The sequence below is a fragment of the Ceratina calcarata genome, unplaced genomic scaffold (genome assembly GCF_001652005.2).
Source record: "Ceratina calcarata isolate Rehan_Ccalc_2016 unplaced genomic scaffold, ASM165200v1 scaffold569.2, whole genome shotgun sequence".
Classification (NCBI taxonomy): Eukaryota; Metazoa; Arthropoda; class Insecta; order Hymenoptera; family Apidae; genus Ceratina; species Ceratina calcarata.
Window position 1 is genome coordinate 878,782 of NW_017176894.1, and position 25,519 is coordinate 904,300.

Sequence of the window (25,519 nt, forward strand, 5' to 3'; positions counted from 1 at the left end):
CTAAAAAGCATCAAACATTTCAAACTTTTTAGGCTTGTATTTCCTCAAGTCAGTTGTTTCTTCCAACTTGGCGCATGCACACCAAATAGTGTGCATATAGCAATGCAGACCAGAAAGTTTTCACTGTTGGTTACCATCCGAGTACATGCAAATTTTAAGTCACTATAATTTTTCAAAAAACCCGTGAATTGATTTAAAATTTTGCAGGTAGCTTTTTAATAGTAATAGGAATCTGTAATAACATATGCTAGCATTGTTTAAGTATATGGCCTATACATCCTTAAAAAGTGTCAAATTCGTTACTGAGTCTCGCTATTCGAAATGATTCTGAAAACTGTGGCTGGGAATTTGTTACAAATTTAATCGAACAGGAATCGTGTGACGCGCAACGATTCGTCGTAACGATATTTTCACCGGATTGAGCGTCGAAGCGCCGAGAGAAATCCTTTCTGACGCGTCGCTATTATTCAAGGAGCTGTCGCTTTAATTATTTCGAACAGCTTATTCAATCAAAATTTGGCCATCCAGCGGGTAAAATTGATCGCTGCTAATGATCTTAACGTTTGCATTAATTAACGATGGACGCGAAAAAATATTGTATGTTGAACGTTCTCTGAACGGAAGTTTCGAGCTTTCGTTTCAACGTCGTTCATCTGTATTACGGTTACGTTTCGTTCGCGACGCGATGAATCGGATCGGAGCGTATCTGTCGTTTTACAAATTCGAAAAGGAAGCGAAGCGTGTATCGGCGAAACGTCTGAAGATCGGGTAAAATCTTGTTCATTCCCGCAGCGTCCGTGGCCCGTGGAAAGTAGGAAAGTGGACGAGGAACGGCTGGTCGATAAAGTTTCATCTGAGAGTCGAAGCAACCCGCGAAATGGGCGATGGGACAAGTAGTCCCTGGGAGACCTTCCACGAGTACGTGGATAGCTGGCCGTCACGGTTCAGATCAAGGATAGGAGTCGTTTCGTTTGACGAAGTATCGTGAGTTGAACAGGCTTCGAAGTTTGCGAAGGGATTCGACTCGAATTTAGAGTTTGACAAAGTCGCCTCGCCGGACCTGCGATTGACCGACGCATTTTTAGACTGTCCGATCTCAAGTCGGAGCGTGAACCAGCTTCGTTCGAGTCGTGAACAGTTTCTCTCACACTACTCTCGGTGCGTGATTCGATCCGCCTCATGAATCGTTTTTCGCATCGACGTCGGTCGTTGCGATGGAATCGTCAGGCAAGGATCACGGCTCGTGTACGGAGACTGACGGTGAAACGATCCTGTGACCGCTTCTCTCGTCGGTACAAGGTTGAAACGGAAAGTGATCGAGTAAAACGATGAAATATTAAAGGGAAGAACTTCGGACTTCTTGGCACTCGAGATGACTATGCGGTAGGCCCGTTCTCTCTCCTAAATGCTCTCTCCGCGGCCGGTCGCTTTTAGCGAAAAAGCCCCTCCGGTGTTCTTTACGACCCTCGTTCCCCTTGAACGTGTGTGTGCACGAGCTCTTTATGCACGCTCCCGAGTGGTACGCGTTAATGCACGGCTTCGCCACCGGAGAACAAAAGACGCGTTCGACGCGGACCGTTCGCAACGTTCTCGGGAGGTTCTCAGCGAATCTTTACCGTCACGGTCAGCGTTATATCCGAGTTTCAATGGATCATCTGGGACGGTAAATTCGCTTTTTGTCATTCCGCATTTTTCCAAGACCAACCGAGGAGGAGAATTTTTGTACGACGTTCGTTTTAATCGCTGGGAGATGATCGCATTCGGTTCTCGACCGGTACTTACGCGTACCGTACGTGATACAAATACATTACGATTCGAGTAAATAATATTTTCTACAACGTCACGTACGACGTAAAAGTTATTTATTCATCACGTCGATGGAGTCTCTGTTTCTCCTTCGGAATTTACGAATACTCTTTTCTCTGGAACTTGTTCTTTCGCATGAGAATTGCAAATGAGAAAATAGTGGATCATTATTCGGGAAGATCACCGTTTGGGGATCGTAGACGCGTGCAGAATCTCGTGGTCGCGATTGGAACGTCTGCGGCGCGAGAATCGAAGGAAAATCGTGGGAGAAGCGGCGGCAGTGGAGGAAGAGGCGAGCCGAACGAAATTAGCGATTCAATTTGGGAAGTTTGCGGGAGGGAAAAGAGAAACTCGACGCGCGAGAACGGTTTTCGAGGAAAGTTCCTCCGCGTCGTTGTTTGAAAATTAGCAGCCGAGTCTGGTCGGACACGAACTGCGCTCCTTTTCCAAGATTTCCTCGTAGTTTGGAAACGAAACTTTTGCCAGTGCGATTTTCGAATTAGACGATCGTTCGACGCGCTCCGTTACGAACGAACGCCGGCCGATACGTACGAGACTCCGGTACAATAATTTTTAGAACTCGTCGAACGAAAGTCGACTTTACACCTGTACACTTGATAACGTTCAAACGAGCTGCACGTTTAAACAGAGAGAGAAAAGGACTCTCGGGTATCGGCGAAGCGCTTTGGTCCCATCTACATCGTCGCCCGAGTGTTTCCTTCTTTTTTACATTCCCTAAACTGCAGCTAGAGGCGAACGATGAAAAGGTACTCGCGATTTCTCTTTGTCTTTGCCGCGTTCGCCGTTGTTCCTTCGCGTAACGGCCGCTATTAACTTTCGAACGAGTTCCATCGCGTCGATAGAATAATTTTACACAAGTTGAAAAAGAAACAGTGCGAGCGAGGTTAATTTATCTTGGTCGTCGCGAGAGATTTATGGTCCACCGTGTTTCTCCATTTATATCACTGGTTCAATGAATCATACCAGAAATCACGGTATTCGCTTGAATCTGAATAATGTACTCGACAGCCAAGTCAGATAGGGCGAAGATAATCGTCTAGACTCGTTCAATGTTCGTTCTCTTTAGTTGCGACACAATTTAATATTCTCGCCGAGTTTCATTCGAAATAACGCTTCACCGTTCGGGCAATGCTTTTGTAATGCACATCAGCTGACACGTTGCATCGCGCGGCGAACCAACTGTTCTGTGTAGTTTTTCAACATCCAGCGGAATAATTTGAAAACAACGTCGTAACGGGATAAATGGGGGGGAATGATCGTCTCGGTGAGAACGTTTAACGGACCGATCGGAGATGAAAGTGAAAGATGAGAAGGGAAAAGTGCACGTGCCAGGCGCATATTTAAAAGGGCAGTGTATTCTCCTTACGCGTGGAACGAGGTTAGACGAGTGGCTTCCAATTACAGACTCACTTGACACAGATCGTCGCGGAGACTCAATGTTTCCCGGGACGCCGGCTTGCCACTCACGGACTTTAACCGGCAGCCGGGAAAATTAGTCGCGTGCGCGACGAGTGCGTCGCTTGTGAGCGTTTGCCACGCGTGAAAAATTCGCGTTCTAGCGGTTTACACGGTTTCTAAATAGAACGTCGCCAGAGAGAGGGTGTACAGTTTTAATTCGTGATTTCACGCTCGACCGTTCCACCCAAAATTAATAATTGACCATTGCGATGAGCAGAGTCGCGTCGGTACTGACAACAGCCGGAAATTCGAGGCTTGTATTATAATTAATTTAGAACAACGTTTCGTCCGTGTCTCATCGGTCGATTCATTATGTTTCATCGTAAGACGTAATAATTAAATTTTAGACGCGCGAAAATTAGTCATCGTTCGCCGGAACAAATTACAATTGATCGCCAATTATTTTCAAATTAATCTCGCGTACACATAATTGCATCGTGTACAGTGTCGACCCGATGCGACGGTTAGTTTCCGTGGCTGACCACAATTTCAGTAGTTTAATGAGGGTCATAAAATTATCTCCCCTATCGCAGTTTTGCATTTATTAATACGTTAAAGTGAAACGTTGCTGTCGCTGAACGAACAAATCGCAGGAGGAAACGTGACAGACGGTTCGGCGTTGAGCATCGTTCGACGGCGATCATTTCATTTCGATGAGTATCCGCGTATATTTTACGTCGTTCACGAGAGATACGAACTGTTAAACGCTCGTAACCGATTGAGGAACGACGAAGGCTTCTCAATGTCCGTCGTAAAGAATTTTTAGAAATATTACGAGCCTCCCGTTCGTCCCTGGAACGGATCGGGCTCGACGCAGACACGTATAATGCGAGCGCAATTTAGAAAGGATTTCCTTGGTAAGTCATGAGCCGACGGCGTGCTATCCTCTTGTTTTTTCCGCTTTGTCGAAACGACGAGGCTTAAAGCGTTCCCCGAGAACCGTGGAGGGGAAAGAAAATGGGTCAGCGTCGCGTCACGAAATCAACGGCCGTGCTTTATGAACCTGCTTTACGAATTTTTTTTTTATTCCTCTCGTACTGCGTTCCGTTTCTCTGATACGCGGAATTTCGTCGTTCCGATCGGTTCGTCCCTTGCTCGATCTTCATTTCGACGGAGACTCGTCGTCGTGGGTCGTCTTCCGAGAGAAACGATATAAGAATCGTTGCGCTCTTTTATAATAATCGTACGCTCGTGGCGTTCCTGAACGTTTCGTTTTCCAAATCATGGAATAGAAAAATGTACAGGGAGGAACGGAACGATGTGTAAGTGAGAGAAAAAAGGAGTTGGCGGTGTGAGAAGCTTCTCAATTGCCTCGATTCGTGTTTCATCATCGATACTCGGGAACTCTTCGGCCGTTCACTTTTTTCCCTCGGCTAATGTCCGACGCTTATTAAGCGCTCGTGGAGCTTTTTCTCGGTTGGTCGCGAAAAGAGAAGGAGGGCAATCAGCTCGGAGACCGTGCGCACGTCCCGATTAACTTAGTTTCGCAGCGGCGGCGGATGGCTTCGCGTAATTTGTACTCGACGGTCAAGTGCGATCTCGATGTCGTCTATACCGCGATCGCGTGTACACGTTGCACGGTTTGTCGCAGGAATGCTTTGTACAATCTGTGGCTTGTCGTCTCGTTATCGTGCCTGCGTTTGATCAAACGCTCGTACGTTGCCTCCTAACGAAGAGACTCTCGTTCATTCGTGGATAATAAGGTGATTCGGGTGGAAAAAACGAAGTTGGCGAATTTCTCATCCGTACGTTCGATGACGTAGGAAATAGCGCGAAGGCGACGACGCGAGGATCATTTTACGGTGAAACGTTGTCACAGTCCGCGTGTTCAAACGATACGGATCGTAGATCGTCTGGAAAAGTAATGAACTGCAACGTGTGATAAAATGAATGCAAAGCAAATCCAGATTTAATTTATTCTCGTTTGCAAAAACATGAAACACGTTTACAGAGTCATGAATATTCGTTTAAAATTAATGAACACGAGCCTTTTGTACAGCGATACGCATCTGTGACAGACGAATGAAAATTCAGAAAGATTTGCCAGTCGGTGGTATCGATACTCTGATGGCTCTTGGGACGATTTACGGTCGTGTCGATTCCGGTAGAAACAAAGTGCCTTGCGATCCGTATCGTCGACTCAGAAACTGGATCTGTCCATTTTCCTAATTATTTCTCACGAAATCGTGCTCGAGAGAGTCGCGAGCGTCTCCCGGTGCCGGCGTACAGTCTTCTACTTTCGGTCGGGAAGCAAGCGGAAATGAAATTTGTACGGGGCTTTATCGTTCCATCCCGTTCGCTTTGATCGGCGATATGAAAAGTCGAGACTTCTCTCGGCGGCAGCGTCTCGATGAGAAATCTGTTCGGTAAGGTTGAAAAGAGAGTCGCTAGACAAATATCGCGTCTGATTCCTCTCTCGATCATAGCCATCTCCGTGGCGCGCGTTCGCCGGCGGTAGTGGCGAATTTTCTCGTGATTTTTCAAAGAAATATCGAAGTCAGCTACGATTCTCGTCTATCGCCCGCCCGTGTTTCAATCCCGCGGCGCGACGGACGATTTAACCGGCAGCTCTGTCTCGCCTTTTGTCGCACCCTCGGATACGCGGCGCGGCTTTTGTACGCGCGGAACTGGGACGACGACGGTGTTTCGATGTTTATCAACGTCGAGGGGGTAATCTCGAAATTTTGTGTTTCCGCGGCGTTGAAACGCGACAGACGGAAGAGCGTCGGGTTCGTTCTCGCATAAACGTTTCGAGAATTTATAAAAAATCGAGTTTCGTCGGCCGTTTATGAACGCGGTCGTACCGGAACAGTGACGAACTTGGCCAGAATGATTAATCGCCGGCATAGAAAAGCTTTTATCGTCTGGCGTTTCATCGACGGTGAAAGGGAAAATGTTATTTCAGAAGCGAACGTCCCGTGCTCGATAACGAAACGGGAACGCCAAAAGAGAATTTCTTTCCCAATTTGCTGGAGTCGAAATTTTAGACAAAAGACGAGTTCTGAAGCGTTGTTTCACGGGCACCGGGTACGCTGCGAGATATTAAAGAAGGCAGAAGGAAGTATTCGAGCGAAAAAAGCGAGGAGAGAGGCCCGCGAACGAGAATTCTTCGTTTCCCGGTCCACCGGCCCACCGGCCCACCGGCCCACCGGCCCACCGGCCCACCGGCCCACCGTTCTTCTCTATTTCCGGCTTCCGTGTCTGTATCGTTCTTTCGCTTTCCGTTAAGGTTCGTTACAAAGATCGTCGTCGGTGACGTAACGCGAACATTGAAAATTATCGCGATCGTGAAAGAACAAGTTCATCGTCGGCAATTTCCTAGCGGAGATGCAAGAAACGCGAACGAACACGTTTCACGTCATGTTAGCATTTTTCAGGACGAGTCTCCTCGTCTTTTTTAAACGCGTTTTTACAACAACTCTCTTTTAATGAGGCAGGAATCGTGGTTGTTTGAACAACTCCGTACGCGGTTTTTCCTCTGGCGACTGACAGTTTTGTTTTCGTTACTTTCCTAAGAAGATTACCGTCGTTACGTTCCGACAATTAACCGAGGATCGTGCACATATTTTCTCGACTCTTACCGCGTCTCAAGTGCCGCACACCGAGAGTCTGTTAATCAGAGCGTCACGTTTCACCGATTTTCACTTTGGTTCGTGAATCTTACGTCGCGTCACTTCATTCGATTCGATCGCTCCGTTATCACCGGTTTAATTAGAACGCGAATAGACGATCGGTCCGACCGTTATGTTCAATCGAATCGGTCACCGATATCATAATTAAATCGGAATCGGAGGAAAGTTGCCGGCATCGATTTCGCGTTAAGCGCGTTCCTCGCGTTAGGCCGGAGGTAGGAAATTTCGCAAACATCCGAAGTGACAATTAGGATAATTGCCATACGATGTCGTCGTTAGAGCCGATTTAGGTTACGTACATCCACTCGGTAACAGAATAGAAAATAGGATTTACTTTAAAGCCGAGCTACCGATTCGTCCTCCTTCGCTTTTAGCGCCGCCGCGACTTTCATTGTTTGCCCCGTTACCTCGACGGAGCCGATTGTCGAGTTCCGCTGTTTCGATTTCAATTCCCGACGGTAAGAGGCAGACTTATTAATTAATCTGTAAAGTACACCCGTTGGCATCTTAATCGCGGATCCAAATACCGACGAGCTTCCGTGAGTAATTAATTTCCGCATCTTCCGAGCGGTCGAAACGATGCGATATTTTTCGGCGAATCGTTGACGCGAGGAAGAAAGGTGGACGCGATCGATGATGCAGTCTGGGGACGCACATAGAAACTAGTTAATTCGAGGCCTCGTATCTTTGAACCTACCGCGATCAATTCTCAAAGGGCAGTGTCAGGTGCGCCGAGCCGTTTCGAATCGCCCCTCGACTTCGCGAGCAGAACTAATTGAATCTCACTCGAGTCGAGTACGCTCGACTCAACGAAAATAAATAGAAGCACGAGCAAGCGTCGATCTTCTGTAATACGAACCACCGTACGTGTAGGCCGTCGCGAAATGGTATTGTTTCGCGTGGCGGCGCAACCAGGTGCATAATTTCGAAAACGGGAAGAAGAATCGTCTCTGAATTCGCTCCCCACGGGTCCCACATTTCTAAAAAATGCCAGTTTGCTTTGAAATTGGCCAAACCGTGACCGCGAAGTAATGCCGTGCTCGCGTTTGGAAAGATTCCAGATGATCAGTACAATGATCGAGAAAAGCGTCGGACTCTTGGATCTGGGCATTCGGATCGTCGAATTCCTGTGCAGTGTCGCGTCTAAACGTCGAATCGATCAAATCCAAATGCGTTTAATTGGCTAGAACATTTTCTAAAGATCGATTGGAGAACGAGAAGAAGAGTATCGAGTAAGATCTCCGAGGACTGCGCGTCGAACTGACGTCGAAGAAAGTAGAATTGACCGCCAGTGGTTCATTAAGAATCATTGACAATACTTTTTGGAGCGAGTGTCAGTGGCAGGCGATGCCTCGAACAAAGCCCGGCGACACTCACTTCGAAAGGAGAGGCTTCTGCCAGTAATTAAACGTGTCCCGTCCGTCGCGCGCCTCCTTCAGGGATCCTCCGCGTTTCATTTGCCGTTTTTGCATCTCGCTCTCCCGGCCCCTATTCATTTTTTTTTTCTCCGTCCATAAATATTTTTGCTCTCCCTTCTCGTCCCGCTCATTTCGTTTCCGCGTTACACTTTACGGCGGTTGCTCTCTTCTTTTTTCTCTCTTTTCTCTCATTGGGAAGGAAAAGCCCGGAGCTCTTTCGCCCGCGGCCGCGCTCTTCTCTGTTACCCTTAATACTGTTTCCACGTTTATCGGTTTTCCTTTTGCGTTTCCGTGACCCAGTTCGCCAGAGCCTCTAAAACGCGTACTAAGGCCTACACCACCCGACGTATGTTACATCGTGACTCGCGAATCTTGCATTTTCCCACACGTTCGACTTGGTCGCCCGTCGAAGTCTGATGACCGGTCAGACGCGTGCTCCGTCGTTCGATGCTCGTAATCGTTTCACCTGGTGATTGTTATTATCCCAGGCTCGTTTCCTATTTATTCCATCCACGTTCTGTTCCGTAATTACGAGCAGGAGTATTTTACGGTATTCCCTTTAATCTTTCACGAGTCAGAATCAATTCCGTTCTTCATCCCTTTTTTTTTCACCTTGCGCATTCTCGCGTGCGATGAGAATTCACACGTACAGGCGCGCGCACACACACGGCGGAAAACAATGGAGCGCTGTTAGCCGGCAGATACCAACGGGCGCAATTATCAGCCCTGTAGATGCCACATCGATTTCTGTAACACCTTCTTTCCCGAACCGAACGTTTTTCATTTCGTCGTTACCTCTTTCGGCCGTAAGTTCGGAAGAGCCGTGTCAGATTCGCTCCGGGAGCAACGCGAGCAAATAAAAAGAATCTCGCTAAGAGGTTCGCTCGGTGGCAGATAATAAAAGTTGATAGAAAAACCGTTCGAGTGGGAAACTCCTGAAAGCATTGATTCGAGATCATCGAATCGCGTGTTCGAATAAAATACTTTTTAATCAGTACGTTTTACAGGGACGTGTTTCGAACGACGCTTCACGGTTCGGATTGACACGCGCTAGATATGTTTCTACTTTTTTAAATCTTGTCGAAACCCGAGTGTTCTGAGACGAACGCGTCGATGAACGTGAGATCTTTGCTTCTTTTAAATATTTCGCTGGAGACGCGTTTGGGAATTCATCGTCTGTCTCATGGTATTTCGCAACTTTGAGTTTTCTCGGGACTTGGAAGGTATGCGTGGCATGTCTCACTTCGCGTCTACCGTTTTCCTTTCCATTCGCACGTCTGGCGGGCTATCGGAGACGGGGTTCGCATATGAATCGGGTTTAACGAGTCCCGGCCGTTCGAAGAAATTCCCCCGGGAGTTCGTCAGAGAGAAGATGAACTCGCGAAGGCGCCTGCAAGTTTTCTTAAAGCGTAAATTAGCGAGGCCGATGCATCGAAAATTGCAGAGACGCTCTCTCTAGGCTTCTGGCCCGCCGGGAGCCACGCTAATTTCTCCGTAGACTCACCTAATCAACTTTCGCGCGTTTTTCCTCCCAGTTTTTCTGTACTTCGTCTCGTATCGCCGCTGCTTTTATTTCGTTGGATTGGACGAGAACGCATACACTTCCCGTCACGAGAGTCCATAGTTTGCGCAAATTACGCGTCACTCTCGTGACCGGAAGTATGGGCCGATCGTCGAGTTGCTCTCGTGTAAACGCAGTTTCTACGACGAACGGTCGTGAAAATTGGAGAGTGCCGTGTACACGATAAAATTCAGACTCGTATTTTTTCATCTTTTGCTCAGACGCTTGGACTTCTGAATTTAATTGCTCGGCTCGATTGAAATCGTCAGGAATAGATCGAAAACATCGGTGAACGATTATAAGAAGTCTCGAACCGAATGATATGTTCAAATACTGGAAATATTCGTGACCCGTTACAAATTCGCGTTGATAAAGAGCTGAGCGAGTTGGTAATTTCGCGAACCGTGGTGCCCGCGGAAAAACGTAAATAATTGGAATGTTTTCACGTTTTATTACGAACGAATGGGACGTCCGTTTATTCGAACAATAAAATTGACGCGGACCTCGTCGTCGATTGATACAACGATGCGTGTGCAGAGGGAAAATGTAGGATGCGCGTGGGCCAGTTGGAAATGCACTCGGCCTACGTATCGATGAACTGTAAAGGCCGCGACACAACGGGGTGACGTTTAACTAGTTAACGCTCCGAATAATTCGCGACCCTCGAATCAACGATACCAGCAAGTTTTCACCCTGTTCCACAGGCGAAACGATTAAATTATGCCCTGCAGTGGTGAGGGTCTCGGCGATTAATATTCCTGATGGAAATTTGAAAACCTCGCGGATCAATGATACATTTAGCTCGTAAGCTATTCGAAAAACAAGATTCAATGAGATCGTCGATGATCGTTGGTACCAATCAAATCATATACGATAGGATCGAACTCGTGATCGTACATACATCTCCTCCAAAAATTGACGTGGAACGGGGATGACTTCACATAATTCGTACGCGTACGCTTCATATAACTTAATCAAGTGATATAGAGTTACCTAATTTCGGATAGGAAACTTTGATTAATTAAAGGCAAATAATGTCTACGGTTTAATTATGAAATTTCCAGGGGATGGAAACTTTTCTATACGCAGCCCCGTTAACTTTCCGACGCTAAGCTCCGGGCTTTTCAGATTTGAAAGCGTGGCCTGATGAAGCTGTCCGAAGCGTGGAGGCCGCGTGTTGCTAATATTTATGTAAGCGTGCACGCGCATACGAGAGGCCCCGTGCCTAGGAAGTTAATATCCGTTGGCCAAACAATTTTCCTTCCTTTTTCCGTTTCGTCCATCCAGATTTAAAGAACCGTGAACAATTCCGGCCGAGTCGCTTCGCTTGTAAACGAACAAAAAAGTAACCTACACGGAGGCAACACTTGGAAGTACGAAATTAAGCCACGTTGCTAATTAACGAAGCAATAGTTCACGCGCTCATAGAACAGTTAGACCGCGTATAACATACGAAACGTTAATAGTTTAGCCTGTATTATCTTCATAAAAGAAATTCCAATCTATGCTTTATTTAAAAAATAAATAATCTCGGTGTAAGAGTGAATCGGAATTAGAACGACGAGAACGCGTGCCAAGGAATTTTGATCAGGCTGTATGGGCATTAGAAATTAGTCAAATTAGACCAAGTCCCTTGAAACTAATGACGAAGCAGTCTGATGTGAACAAGCAGAAATCGGCAGAAAAGGCTGACCGGCAAAAGAAGGCCAGCCATTGGGGACGCTTAGGGTAATCAGGAATTAACGGATAATCTCGACGAAGGATTTAACGAGGTACGCGTAAAACGGCCGCTTTGAAGTTTAATTGAATTTCAAATGATCAGAGACTGAACGAGCCGAGGAAGAAAGCTCCGTTATTCGATTCGCAATCCTGTTTACTAGCGTGATCTTGAATTATTTCGGCATTCGAGAAGGAAGCGAACTCGATGAACCCGGCAGACTCGGTCGTCCGTTCCAATTGCGTGACCGTGTCTGTCTGTGATTGCGGAGAACGAATGCCATGGTCACAAGAATTTGACTCCACGCGTAACAAATCGAACGACGATCGAGATATTTGTGCATCATGCCCGTCGGAACGTGCATTCAGAGCATGATACCCGACCGTCCAATGGGAAATACGCATCTTTTGCCGATCGATGGTCTTTATGTATGGAAACTTATGGAAACCACGATCCGGATCGGTTAATATCCCGGGCTGGGATCGGTTCGTAGCTGATACCCAATCACGTGGAACCCGCGAGTATTCATTTGTTTTGCGGCACGATGCGCCGTCCAATTTTCTTCGCTGGCGATCGATACACGCGTTGTTACACTCGTATAGCAGAGCGCAGCGCGGCTGGTCGACCGGGGCCGCATCTCTTCCGGCATCCTGTCGTTCGTCAATTGTCTTTCCTGTTGAACGCCTGATCGTATCGGGATCAGGTTCATTCCGCCATTTACGACACCCAATTTACTTCCGTCCCGATTTTCGAATCGGTTTATGGGCCGTTACAAATATCCGGAAACCATTGGTCGATCGTTTAGAGTTTTCACGTCTGATCGATTACTGGGTAAATCAGATCGTGCGCATGATTTCCACTGAGACCGCCTTTCGAACACGGCGTAGTAACAACAATGTTTAATTACGTTTGGCCTCCTTTGGAAACGTTTTAGCGTAGGTATGGAAATGAGGATGGTGAACACGGGTTGAATTTTGAGGGCGCAGCTGAGTTTTGTACGCGAACCGCAACACCCTGTTGCACCGAGCGCACGCAATAACCGAATAACCGGAGATTGTCGCATACGCTCCTAATTTCGTGGCGACTGGCTCATAGTATACGTCGAAACTCCGGACGCCGACTAAACGCGTCTGCAGTTTGCGCGAATTCTCGATAAACCGATTATACGTCCGGTCTTAATTTATATCCGGATGCCTACGTCGATCGGTCATATCGATTCGTCGATAGATCATCGTCGGACAATCGGTACAAAGATATCTTGTGTATCTGACGACGAATTGTACATCGGATCGAGTGAGAATCGCAGTGATAAAATATGGCGCGGCGTCCACGGGCAATAAAAATCGATTATCGAATTTAAAAGCAATTTAACCGGCGTCGTTATTAAATATCGAAACTGTGAAATTGACGACACATTGAATTTCAGTTTCCGGAATCGAGATCCTAATCGGAAACAGATTTTCCTGCCAAAGCCACGGTTTCCAAACGTGAAAATCCGTGGAATTATAATCGACGTAAAACGTTACTAAATCGATCGCGCGAACCACCGAATGCGTCGTCGTGCTACAAGAATTAAACGAAACATGCATTTGCTCCTTTAAAAAGCTTTGAGCCCGCTTCGGTTCGTCGAGCGAGAGGTAGGGTCGGGAAGATGTATGCAGTATCACGATCCTTGGTTACAGCGAATCCTCGAGAGGGTAACAGAGCATCCGGTCGCTTCTTGATATTCGCCGTGCAACGGGGTGCTTAGACGGTTAGGATTTGCGGATCATGCTCATGGGATCAGGATCTTACCCGTCTTCCTACCAACGAAGCCTTTCAACAATTTCTACGTTCACGCAGGTGCGCGAGCAAAATCCGATCCTCGCGCTGCCGAGTAAATTGCAAATTCGCGTCTACCGATTTTTAATCCCCGTCGATTCGCCCCAACGTTTCATCTCTCGAATTCGTTTCGATACGAACGTCGTACTATTTCAATTATTCGGAATCGAACACGTAAGGAAATCGTGCAACTACGCGCGTTCTTCATTCTCTTTCTCCTTGAAACGTCTTTCGTTATTTCGTCGTAACGTGAAAGCCCGTGGACTGCAATTTAGCGTCTCATTTAATATTCAGCGGCCGTTTTGATACGCGTAGAAAGGGCAGGGACGTAATGAGACTACAAAGCATAATGAGAACAATTAAATCTTGACTCGGCTTTAAATTTGACGAAGCGACGCGCCGCAGTTTTTAATTAATTTCGCCGACTCGCGTCCGATCATAGTTCCGTCCATCGTCCTCGTATTAAAACTTTTTCCTCATTTTCGTTCGCACTTTTCTACATACGTCCGATAAATTAAACGATCGAGGCATCTACCGATTCGTTTCGAATTTCGCGTGGATCAACGAATCGCCTGCCACGTCTTTCGAACGATTTCCGCGAGAAACGAGACGATTGGAAAAAGTATCGGCAAGGAGATTGGTAATCGAAACGGTGAAGCGATACAAAAATCATATCGGCCGGACGCGGAAAGGGACGAGGGACCATCGGAAAAAGGAATATAGCGTCGCGTTTGAAAAGGAACCAGTGGGAGGTAAAACGGACGGCGCGTATCGTACAGAGAGGACTTTTCAATTTTCCACGCGACGATAGTAATCTCGTGGTGATTCGCGAACGCAGCCAGTGAAAAGTCCTGGGGAACGAGCCTGATCCCGAAATCCCTCCGATGCCAAAGAGGATCTACTCTTCGCCAAGCGGAATCAAGAACCGTGCGCCGCTAATTAGGAGCTACAGCCGAGCCGTGCGCGACGGGATTAGTCCCTGCAATGCTCTCAAGGTCTCGACCCGATGTTTACTTCGTCTCGCGTTCATTCGTCCACACCGATCATCCCTTGTCCCGCAGCCAGCTTCTTCGCGTTGATATTACACTCGGTTTTTCCGTGCATTTACGAAAGCACTACCTCACGGAACATCGGGTCGCAAAGTAATTTAAGACAATACATTACAAATGATGTATTTATAGAATGAAGCAATCGATTCTTCATAGAGATATGTTGTTAGATTATTAAATTTCACGTAGACGCAGCGTACGAGAAATAAAATAATGCTGCGAAGGGAACGTGAAAGAACGCGTGATGAACTTGTGAGGAAAAGTGATCGGGAATTTCAATTTAGTCAGGTCGGCGCCGGCAATTTCGACCGCCATTAATTTCGCCAAGTTATTTTAAGCAGTTCGTTGAATTTTAAAAGAGCGGAGAAAAATTGAACGTAAGAATTCCGCGTCGGAGAGAGAGAGAGAGAGAGAGAGAGAGAAGGGGTATGATTGATGCAACGCGATCTAATTTTAATATCACTGAATCGACCGTGATAAAAAAACCGACCAACCGTGAGAAGTGTTTTCTCCCCGGATTATGACCGCTGCTCCGTTTTGTCCGATGAACTCGCGGAGGAAATTGAACGAGGACTAGGGAAACTCGGGTAATCGTGCGAAAAAGAATTAATTCTGAATTTATAAATGGAGAACGAATCTAACTGGATGGTTCAACGGTTTAATTTATTACGTCGTTGTGAGAAGAAGACGAAATGAAAATAGCTTGAATCGTAAAATGGTAGTCGCAGCTTTTGTCTACTTACTAAACTCGTATTCGTCCGTGGACGAAAGCTGCGAGGACAGATTTGTAGGTGACGCGTGTATCTTCGTTCGTGTATTCGTCAGCGAACAGATGAGTCGCGTCAGTGTCAGTACTAATCTGATATCTGTTACCGCGTCACGTCTCGCGAAGTAGAATCAGACAGTGATTCGATGTACGCGTATCCAGGCCTGCTTTACGACCGTGGATTTACCTACTGACCCAAATATTTGATACGCGCCTAAATTCGAAGGATTCGTTCGGCCTGCTTTCCTCGGTACCGAGGAATGATCGACCTTCCTCTGGCTCTGCTCACTTCCGCTGGAATCCGGGCCGTCCGATTACTTTCGACCGTTCCCATTCCGTTCCGTTACAGTTTAATTGTTATTCCAGTTTAAACGGAATGCCCCACCGTGGATTCCGACAATGGGTCCAAGTCGATTCAATAGTCATCACACGAACGTAATTGAACGATACCGTATCGTGTATCAGTTTTATTTTTCAAATTGCCAGAAAGAATGTGTATAGTAGAATCCGTAGTTAGGTCTCTCGTGAAGAGATTCGTGAATAAATTCTACGCTCATTTTTAGAAGTAATTTCTAGAAGTAGGTATACGTCGATCCGTCCGGTAGTTCTAGTGTTAATCAGGTCGGCCGATTCGCAATTACTGCGACGAACGATTGAGAAGCAAAATTGCGAAGACACGCGATTTCATTCATTTTTTGTTCGCAGTTGAAGCGCCGAAGGATTCCTCTCCGAGTGTAATTCATAATTCCTTTTGTTCTTTGTTCTCCGCCGACCTCGTGACGGAAGCATTTTTAATCAGCCTTCTAGTCGGTCGTCGAGACATCGCGTTCTTCGACGAGAGTGGCGATTCTTAATCAGACGATATTTTATATTTACCAGCTTCTCGTCGGAGTCGGTGAACGTTTTTTCTGTCACGCAATTGAATTTGTCTCGACGCACCTTCGCACCGACGATGCGACGGTGAATCGGAAATTTATCATCGAAAAGTCGAAGCGAACGACGAGGCCGGGAGAGAAGTATGACGAGTGCTCGGACGGACGTTTAAACGGCTCTCGATTAAACGACCATCAAAAGTCGGAAGAGCGTCCGGGTGGAATAAAAAAAAAAGCTGGCCGGACAGCGAAAAGCCGTTTGGACATTTGAATTCGTGCCGGATGTACGATACGTCCGAATACAGATATCACGATCGGTGGACAGCGTTAATTCGAACTCTATTGATTTCGTCGCCGCTAATAGGCTTACGAAATAATCCGGATAACGATAACGACACATCCGGTGGCCGTCGCGACGACGAAATCCGCTTCGCGTTCCGATCGATCGACGGATCAAGTGAATCGGTGATTCTCCTCGGATCCTCATCGAATTAAGGGGTACGCATTAATCAACACGAAATCCCGTCGATGTCCAATCTGCGTCAGGTTCGACCAGCGATCGTCCCATATGGTTCTGACCTAGCCGAGGCACCACAAATTCATATCGTCGACCGGCGTCAAAATCGGAGCCGGGTTTCGAGGTCGTTCGATTCTCCGAAGTTTCTGATCCGAAACGGCGATGAGATATTGTTCGCGTATCAGCTCACCGTATCACCTCGTCGAAAGCGTTGAAACGGCGCATCTACTACGACGAATTCTTTCCAAGCGTGATCACTGAATATAAATCGTTTCTTAAATGCCTCGAGTGATCGTGCAAGTTGGAAGTTGGTCGACTTTCGAAGGACGGGATAACCGGTTGGTCACGAATTTCCCATAGGGCGATGACGGCACGATTTCCTCGATAAAATTCGATCGTCGGTCGCTTTATTAGTGCAGGGAAGTCGTGGAACTTGTACAGCTACGTACAACGGGAGACGCGGTCGGGAACCGTGGCAAAGCTCGTTCTTGTCGCGCTTAATTAAATTTCGGACGATTAATGGGCAACGAACCCGGGACGCCCCCGTCACACAGAGCCGAGAACAATGGAGGGTCGATGTCACGGTTGATAGATTCGATTCCAGAGGCAAGTGCTTGGAAACTAATCGGGCGGCTCGAGAAAGAACCCGCCTACTCCTTCAACGCCTGAATGGGAAACCGTTTCGCGCTACGAGAGATCCTTGATCTTACCCGGACCTGTGAAAGAATATTATTAATCACTCGGAGGGAGAAACCTCCTCGGGAACTCGATTAGAAGCAGCTACAGGACGGATCACGAACGATCCTCCGTCGTACATACCGGGAGCGGTATCCGAAATTGCGATTCCTTCTTCGATGTCAATGAGTCTCCGTACAAATGCACGTTTCGTGAGCGATACGAACGCTGTTTGATTCCAGAAAGTTGAAACCAGATGACGAAAACTGATTCGTTTCTGGACTGGCACGTAGAAATAAATATCTACCCGTACAGCTTCGCTCGTCTGACACGAACAATTACACGGATCGATCGTTTACCGATTCGATTCGATTCGAAGAAACTCGAAACGATGCCAATCGATAGCAAAATCAATGAGAGACGTCAAACGGTCGTTTCGTATCGATTTATTCTGCGCATGGATGTGCTGCTACTTGATTCTTGAAACGTGAAACTCGCTAGGACGTTTCTGCCAGAAATTTGATTCCGTCTCGTGATCGACGGAAAAATCGAAATTCTATTCGCGTCGCGACGTCTTTTATCGGAATTTCCTGACTCAGATTCGAATCGCACTCTATATGTATACGGTAAGCGTATGACAAAGCTCCGCGCTCTGGCTTCGAGATACGACACGTGTCCGGTTCTCAGACCCGTGAACGATATGATTTACGATGCTCGAATCTGGCCAAAACCTTTTCCAGGCGTCACACAGCTCAACTATCTTTAAGATGACGCGCGCGATGCTTTAATCGCAATTAATTGGCTGCTGTCGATCAAAGCATACGATAGTGAGTATGTCAAAAAGTGAGATGAGTCGTGACTGTGCAACGATCGGATTCTCACTGTTCTCCGACGATCGAGCACCGTCAACGTTCGAGCAGTGAGGCGAACCGAGCCGACGCGACGCATTTCTCGATATTACTTGGCACTCGCGGCGGGCCTGGCCCGTTCCCGTTGCCGACTCGGCTCGCCTCGATTAGACGCTCGATAGACAGTAGTGGTGGCCGTTTCTGGTCGGACGGACGGTCGCCCGGCCGACCCAGTGATCGATACCGACGATTGGTCCGACGTTAGACGCTGCCGGAGTGAAACAACGGCGATTCAGTTGCACGTTCAGTCCCCGTTTCTCTGTCAGGTTTCAGTAAAAATGTATCGATCGCTGCACAGTACATACATTGGTTTTGGACGCTGAGTTTGACACGAACGTCGGCTCGTCGTGTTCGGAAGGCGATGGAAAGACCTCGATGCGTCCCCTTTCACGGTCAATCGCACGTCGGTCGATGCGACAATTAATTACGAACGGGAAACTGTTTGTTACGTTTATGCATGAGAACGAACGGGCGGAACTGGCAATCGCGAATCGAATCCCGATTGCCATGATAATTCCCTGTGTACTTTACGCGGTTCGAAGTTTGCTCTCGCGCGTTCACGCGCGTCGATTGTTTGTCCACGAGGAATAGAAATCGTTTCGCGACTCGCCCCCTCGCTCGCTGTTCGTCGAACGATAAATGCGTTTCTGCAGGTTTCCTCGTCGTTTCTATCTAAATTAGAAATTCTTTTGATTCTTTCATTTTCATTTCATTCACCGATCGAACCGAATCTCGTTTAGTTTCGTTGGGATCGATTCGTGTTCGAATCGTACCGACGAAGTTCAGTGAGAAAATATGTTGGCCGATCGCACAGTCCTATCGTTACACGGAACAGCGTTCACGGTGTTGTTCTTTTGTTCGGAACGGTTCCCAAATGGCGCGTACGCTCGAGTTGGCCAGCTTTCACGAGTCTTTTATGGCCTCGTCATTGAAAAGGATCCCGCGGACCGAGCAAACCGAAAGAGTAGCGTAAGCATTTTCCGGCGTTTAAAACGGTCTCCGAATCCCGATATCTGTTGCTACCACTCTTGCTCGCCCTAGCTGATCTCGACCCAGTCCATTCGCTACAGGTTTCGAGAAGTTGAAACATTTCCTTAATCACGTTCTTTTGTCCATCGAACGTTGTCTCTCGATCATCGCGTCGACTTTCTTAAAACAGCCGATCGTCCCACGCTCCCCTTTCGTCGATCCTCGAAATTATTTTTACAGCACGTATCAGAAAACGTACGCTCAATGTGAAATTGAAAAAAAATGAACAACGCCGAGCACCCGGCGTTGAAACGTTCCGATCCTCAAATTATTCCGAACAGCCGGCTCTGAATTCGTTTGAACGCAATTCATCGCGAAACACGCTCGTTCGACGGGCTGGTCTTAAAAAGTAGGCTAAACCGAAAGAAAACTCGCGGCAGGCAACATGTTTCACGGTGAAAGATTTCAAAAGTGCCCTTAAATCACGAACTTTCGCCGCGCGCACGCTTTTTCCTTGCAGCTATTTTTTTTATCCTTTTCCCACTCGCGTCGAAATACGGGACGCCGGATGTGCTCGGGAAACACTTGACGCTCGGAAATCTTTCCACCATCTCGTACAACGTGGCCCACGTGAATAAGCTCAACTTCTCCATTTGCGCGACTTTCCTGTAACGTTAAAATTACGTCGGCACACGCGTCGGTCGGCCATTTCTTCGTTTATTTCTGCGATTTAGACGCGAATCACGCGGCATCGACCGATACGATCTATCGTCGGATCGAGTGGGTCGAGGGTCACGGGGACAGAGGAGCCGTTCGAGCTCTTAAAACTGTACCGCGATTTTATGATTCGCGTCTAAACGTTAAACGTGACGAACAAGACGTGGTTTTATGCATAAAAATCCAAGCAGCGAACGTCGTCGGAGGGGTTAAGAAAAAAGGATCGTAACTCGCTCACGGGCCCTCGCGACGTTTTCTTCATTTTTTCGTGCGCGTTTTTCCTGGGGCGAAAAATTCCCATCGACGAATAAATATTAACGAAGCCCCGTAGCAGTTTGAAACTGACAATGAATTTTTATTCCCCTTCGACGACGTCGAATCTCTTTTAGTTCGACGCGGCGCGCGGGCATAATTTGCATCCATCGATTTTTCGACGGGGACGAAATTTGTCCTGCGCCGCGAAAATTATCGCGTCATTCGTTTCCTGATTGAATTCGCCGATTCCAATCTACGACTACGACGCTGCATCGTTTCTTCGCATCGCGAGAATACGGCGAACGTTCGATTAATCAATCAATTTTTTATGCACGGATGAACACGATTGTTCAATGAAAAGAATAGATCTGTACGGCATGGTTCCATTTCGAAGTGTTCGTCGTTCGTACCTGCCTCTAAGACATTGCCATGATTCAACCGCTGACACGTATGCGATCGTTGTGCACCTTTATTGCGGTTCGGGAGAATTATTTCAATTATTTATGATTTCGATCGATTCGATTCGAAAAATACCTATTGTACGAGCAGACTGTCAAAACTGATCGGCTTTGGCCGATCGTCATTTGTTTTGTACGGACAGGGCATACAGCGACGAGGCAACAAAACATTCGTATGAAGCGAATCGCAGACTGTCTAGGACGAATCGAAAGTGTTCGCGCAAGGAGTTTCTCGGCGGGACGCGAATGTACGGCGCGGATCGATGCACCGGTAGCTTTCAGTTCCGGAGTTAAAACAGACAGAGAAGGAAGGAAGGGTAGGGTGGCAGAGTCGGAGTAGGGGTTTACAATTTAAACGCAAATGTAAACGGCCCGTTCACCAGAGGCGTGCAACAACTTCTATCCTTGCCAGGGAAATCGATCCCTGGCCCAGGCGAAGGATGCGCCGCGCGTAGAATAATGGAATCTAGGATTAGCCGCGGGAAAAGGTTCGCCTTCTTGTCCATTCGTCCCTGCACCACTAGTTTGCATCCTGATCCCACGATTTACCATTCTTCGCCAGTTGCGCGAGTCGTCCCTTCGAATGTCTCGCGAAACGAAATAAAGAGTCAAAGCGTACAGTTGTTATTCGGTGATTCAAAAACGTCGATGAGATTTAGTTTTCGATTGAGCACGTTTCAAAACGGTATGAGCATCGTCTCGTTCGTGCGAGTAATAAGAGATCAAGTTGCAAGGCAATCGATAAAGATATACGATTCAAAGGCAGGCTACATGTTTGCGCAATGTTATAGATATAGACTTCGACCAGTGTCTTTATCGGGTCTCATTGAAAGTGTAAGACCGAGCGTTATCAGAAAATTAATCTGTTTGAACAAACGGCCGCTTAATTGATTTCTGGGCAAGTTCGTACATCGAAAGGAGGTTTCGACCAAAGACTTCGGCGGGCCGAGTCTCGCGCTCGAGACTTATCGCGTCCGTCGACGGAGACGCGGTTTTTCATAAAATTCACCGATTCTCCTTGTATCCTCGTGGAGGAAAAAGGGCCGTCCGGAAACGTTCGCAGTCTCGAGATCGAAGGGGAAGGTTAAACGGCGCGTTGAAGACGGGGGAATCGATAAGTTTCAGACGCTTGTGTAAGTAGGGGTCGGACGTAGATACAGTCGGGCCTCGGAACAATGCGTTAAACGATCAGCTATTAAATGGTCCGTCCGTCGTCCTCTTTCCTCGGCTCGCTCGTTCGAATTTCCATCGCGACAGGCTCGAACCGTTCGTACTCAGACTAATTGCCAGCCGTCCGAGTAATTAGGCGAGGACGTATAATCGGATTTGCGGTGACCGTGTTTAGAATTCTGCCGATCTCAAAGGTATCAAAAGTTCCGTGAACAAAATCGATTGGTCTCTGTTCAAACGTGATTCTCGTTACTTCTCTCATTCGGAAGAAACGTTGCGCGTTTGGACCCCTCGTAAAACACGATGTACATGTAACACGTCGTTCGTCGGCGCTTTGCTCGATTTGAGTTTCACCGTACGTTTAACGTTTTAATTGGACGACGCGTTTGTTTCATTGATTCTCTGACGATAATAGAGGGGAAGTACGGGGAATAAAATGCGAACAACGACGGTAAGATCAGAGAGTTAGGGTAACGGTCTGTATACAGGCGGAACTGTACGGTGGTCGTCGGGCGTGGAAATCGATTTGTCGTGTTCACGCCCTCGAACGCGAGCGAGACAGAGGTGCACGGATGCAACGCGACGGGGTAATGGGATGTAGGATTAACCCGGCGAAGAAGGATTGCCGGTGCCTCCCCTTCTTCCGTGAATTACCTACTTCTTCTTCTCCACCCTCCGATGGAAACGTTGCCACGGTGTCTGTACGCCTTTGAGATCTCCAACGACCTCGCTCCACGACGTTTAATCCTTGAGCCCGTGGAAATCTTCGGCATCAGCCGGCTTAGAGAGGAACCGTGTAAAGTTCATCGTCGTTCGGTAACGAGAATCTTCTCTCTGTACTCTATCAATCCCCCGATGATAAATTGATGCGTTTGGTAGTTTGTGGCTTTAGATTATCGATGCGATCGAACGAGCGAGATAAAAGAATTTTCATTCGGCCAAGTTCTCACCCGAAGACGTTGGCCATCGGTACGATAATATACGGCCGATGTATTGTAAAACTGATGGACACAGAGGTGGCTCGGTATCGAATCGATGTTCGGATAAAAAGTGTCTCGTCGGCGAGAGGAATTTTGTATTCTCGGCATAAAACCCAGAAATAGTGTGTCCCACTTGCATTCGTTAACCCCCGGGTGCGCTTTGTCACCAGGAGCGGCTCTCGAGTTAGTGCTTTCTTCATTAAAATGTAGAGTGTCCGCCTTATTACGTACACGCCGTTTTTCGCTCGAGTGACTAGCCAATGACGAAATGCAAAATGAAGTTTATTACTGATTCATTGCATCGTTGATGCGGTTCACGTGCTCGTCTATCATTCAATGCGGGCAATTATTCAACAGAATCATGCCGCTCATTATTAACAATCTCGCCTGCAACGCGAATCATGTATACTCTATATTTTTTAAGCTCGTTTCGTTGACGCGCAGTTACGTCGTGAACGTAGAAGACTTCTAATTCTTTCGTACGGTGTACGAGGCACGTGGTTGAGGGGAAAGGTGCGAACGAAGACGATATTGGAATCGATTCGACGTAATCACGTAATGGTTCCCGCCTCAATTACTCGGAAATTGCTTCGACCCGTCGCCTCTTGTGGATCGCCTGTCAATATTTATAAGGTGTTTCGGTCCGTGTCCCGCGTTATATTGCTTCCCAAGCAACGGGCTATACGCGTCAATTACTCTTTTCATGCCGTGTGTCAAGCTTCTTTTACGACTGCACGTATAACGTTCGTAGGAAACGCAGTTCTTCGTCGAAATCTGTGACACTTTCTGTATAATTGTGGAAAGTTCGGAAAACGGTTTCGAAGGGCTGGTGCGGTTAAAAGGGTAGTCTCTTGAAAATTTACACCGCAAAACGATGAAAGCGTCGTTAACCACCGGGCCGGAGATAAAGCCGTAAGAGAAGCATTAGACGTCGACGGGATAAGTAAATTTCGTTGCCGCAAAAAAATATCGTTTCGTACGCTGAGAACTTTTTCCATGACGTTCATGGAAGATCGAAGAATGAAAGGAAATTTAAAGATGAAACCGGATAAAAGACGTGCGAGGATAAAATGTACGTAAGTACATATGTACGAGAGCAAATGTCTGCTGAAGGGGAAGGGACAGCATTTTTCTTTTTTTTTATCCGAGTCGATCTCGTCGAAGAGCTTTCAAAGGAGGCGAACGCCCACGGTGCCACTCCGAAGAACGAAGAGATTAATGCCGTCCCTGTCAGGGCTGCACCAGTGCACTCCGACTTGCCACTTACAAGGATACTTAATCGATGCATTTATCTGGACGCACTATCCTCCTCTGCAGGAAAGGATTCATTATCGACGCAAGCCTCGCGGTCGCTTTCCACGAAGCCGGAAAAAACTTTTGTTCACCGGGGTTCTCCGCTCGGAAAATTGAAACAGTTAACTCTCTCGCGAAGGGGAGTTCGAAACGAACTCCGTAAACTTTTACGTATTTTTAATAAGTGCCGAGCATTGTATAGAAATACGTTCCGAACGAACGCTTTTAGAGGTGAGTAGAAAGTTTTGCTTTCGTAAATGGAGAAGTCGTCGTATCGTTAAATAAATGATGCAAGCAGTAAGAGAATAGGACAAGTGGCATGAGTAAAGACATGGTCAGACGACTGACGTAGATTGGTTACCAAGTAGCTTAGGTACGGACACAGACGTATACAACGGTTCGGTTTAGTTAAGTGGACAGATTATGTAAGAGAAGCGAACAGAAACGTGCGATACTAACATAGTTAAATTAATTGTCAAATGCAGAATTCGTACGAAGGAGGTATGGCTGTCTAAAACGAGTCTCTACCCGCTTGGCACGCGTACACGCAAAAATTAAATTTTTATGACGTGGTACGAGTGCTGTGAATATAGTGTTGTTATAAATGTTAAATATAATGCATCGTTCGATTTAATAATTGATCGAATGGTAGATGCACATTAAATGCCTCATGAATCATGTAAATCTTTTTCCTGCCCACAGTGAATACTTAAACGAGCTATTCTCCGTGTTAACCGTTGTTCCCGTCTCATCGTACTCTACCTCCTTTCGCGCGCGCGAGTCGTCGTTGTCCCAAGAATTAAAAAATTTAATTATCTGAAATTACTGTTGACCGTGATCCCGATCAAAGGACCGTTCCAATCAGTTCCGACGCGACTCCCTGGCTCAGTCTCGATCTTCCTCTTTTTACGTTCAACGAGAACCGACCAACGTGCTTTACTCGCGTCCTTTAGAACGCGTCCGACGAAAGTCTATAAATATTTTGCATACTTACGTCCGTATAAAAATTAGATCGTCTTTCACATTTGACATTTCGATCTTTTGTTGCAGTTCCAGTAAGAGCGACGGGGCAAGTTTTACTGGGCGAGGTAGCCGTTCAAGACGAGACCGGGAATGAAATAACGACGGACGAACCGGTGCCTAAGAAGTGCGTCGCGGACGACGTCACGTACGCTCACGGCCAGACGGTGCGTAAACACTATCTCCTTTTTTTAATTGATTCCGGCGATTACGAGATTCAAGCGTGACGATGGAACCGTGCCAACGATCATCCGCGAGATGGACCAACTGGGATCAACGGTCGAGATTGCGTGTCGAGAAATGCGCGTGAAAATGAGATTTAGCTATTTCCAAACGATATGTTTCTAAAAGTGAACGTGCAAATTTTATTTCTCGAGAGTATTTTTTGCATGATCAGAACATCGCTTGGATCATTCTACACGTTCTTTTTATACGG

The 25,519-nt window shown here is 47.0% G+C and overlaps 1 protein-coding gene across 2 annotated transcripts in view; it reads left to right on the forward strand.

The window, feature by feature from the left end:
• The window catches only part of LOC108629524 (uncharacterized), a 35,040-nt gene that overhangs the window by 5,338 nt on the left and 4,183 nt on the right, over positions 1 to 25,519 (forward strand). The window contains exons 1-2 of one of the 2 annotated variants that reach the window (XM_026817257.1): positions 23,570 to 24,294; positions 25,114 to 25,250. In XM_026817257.1, coding sequence (XP_026673058.1) covers positions 23,841 to 24,294; positions 25,114 to 25,250 — 591 coding nt within the window. In that variant the 5' untranslated portion in view covers positions 23,570 to 23,840. Of the gene's footprint in view, positions 1 to 23,569; positions 24,295 to 25,113; positions 25,251 to 25,519 lie in introns of those variants that run through there. The other variant, XM_018032269.2, reaches the window with a different exon arrangement.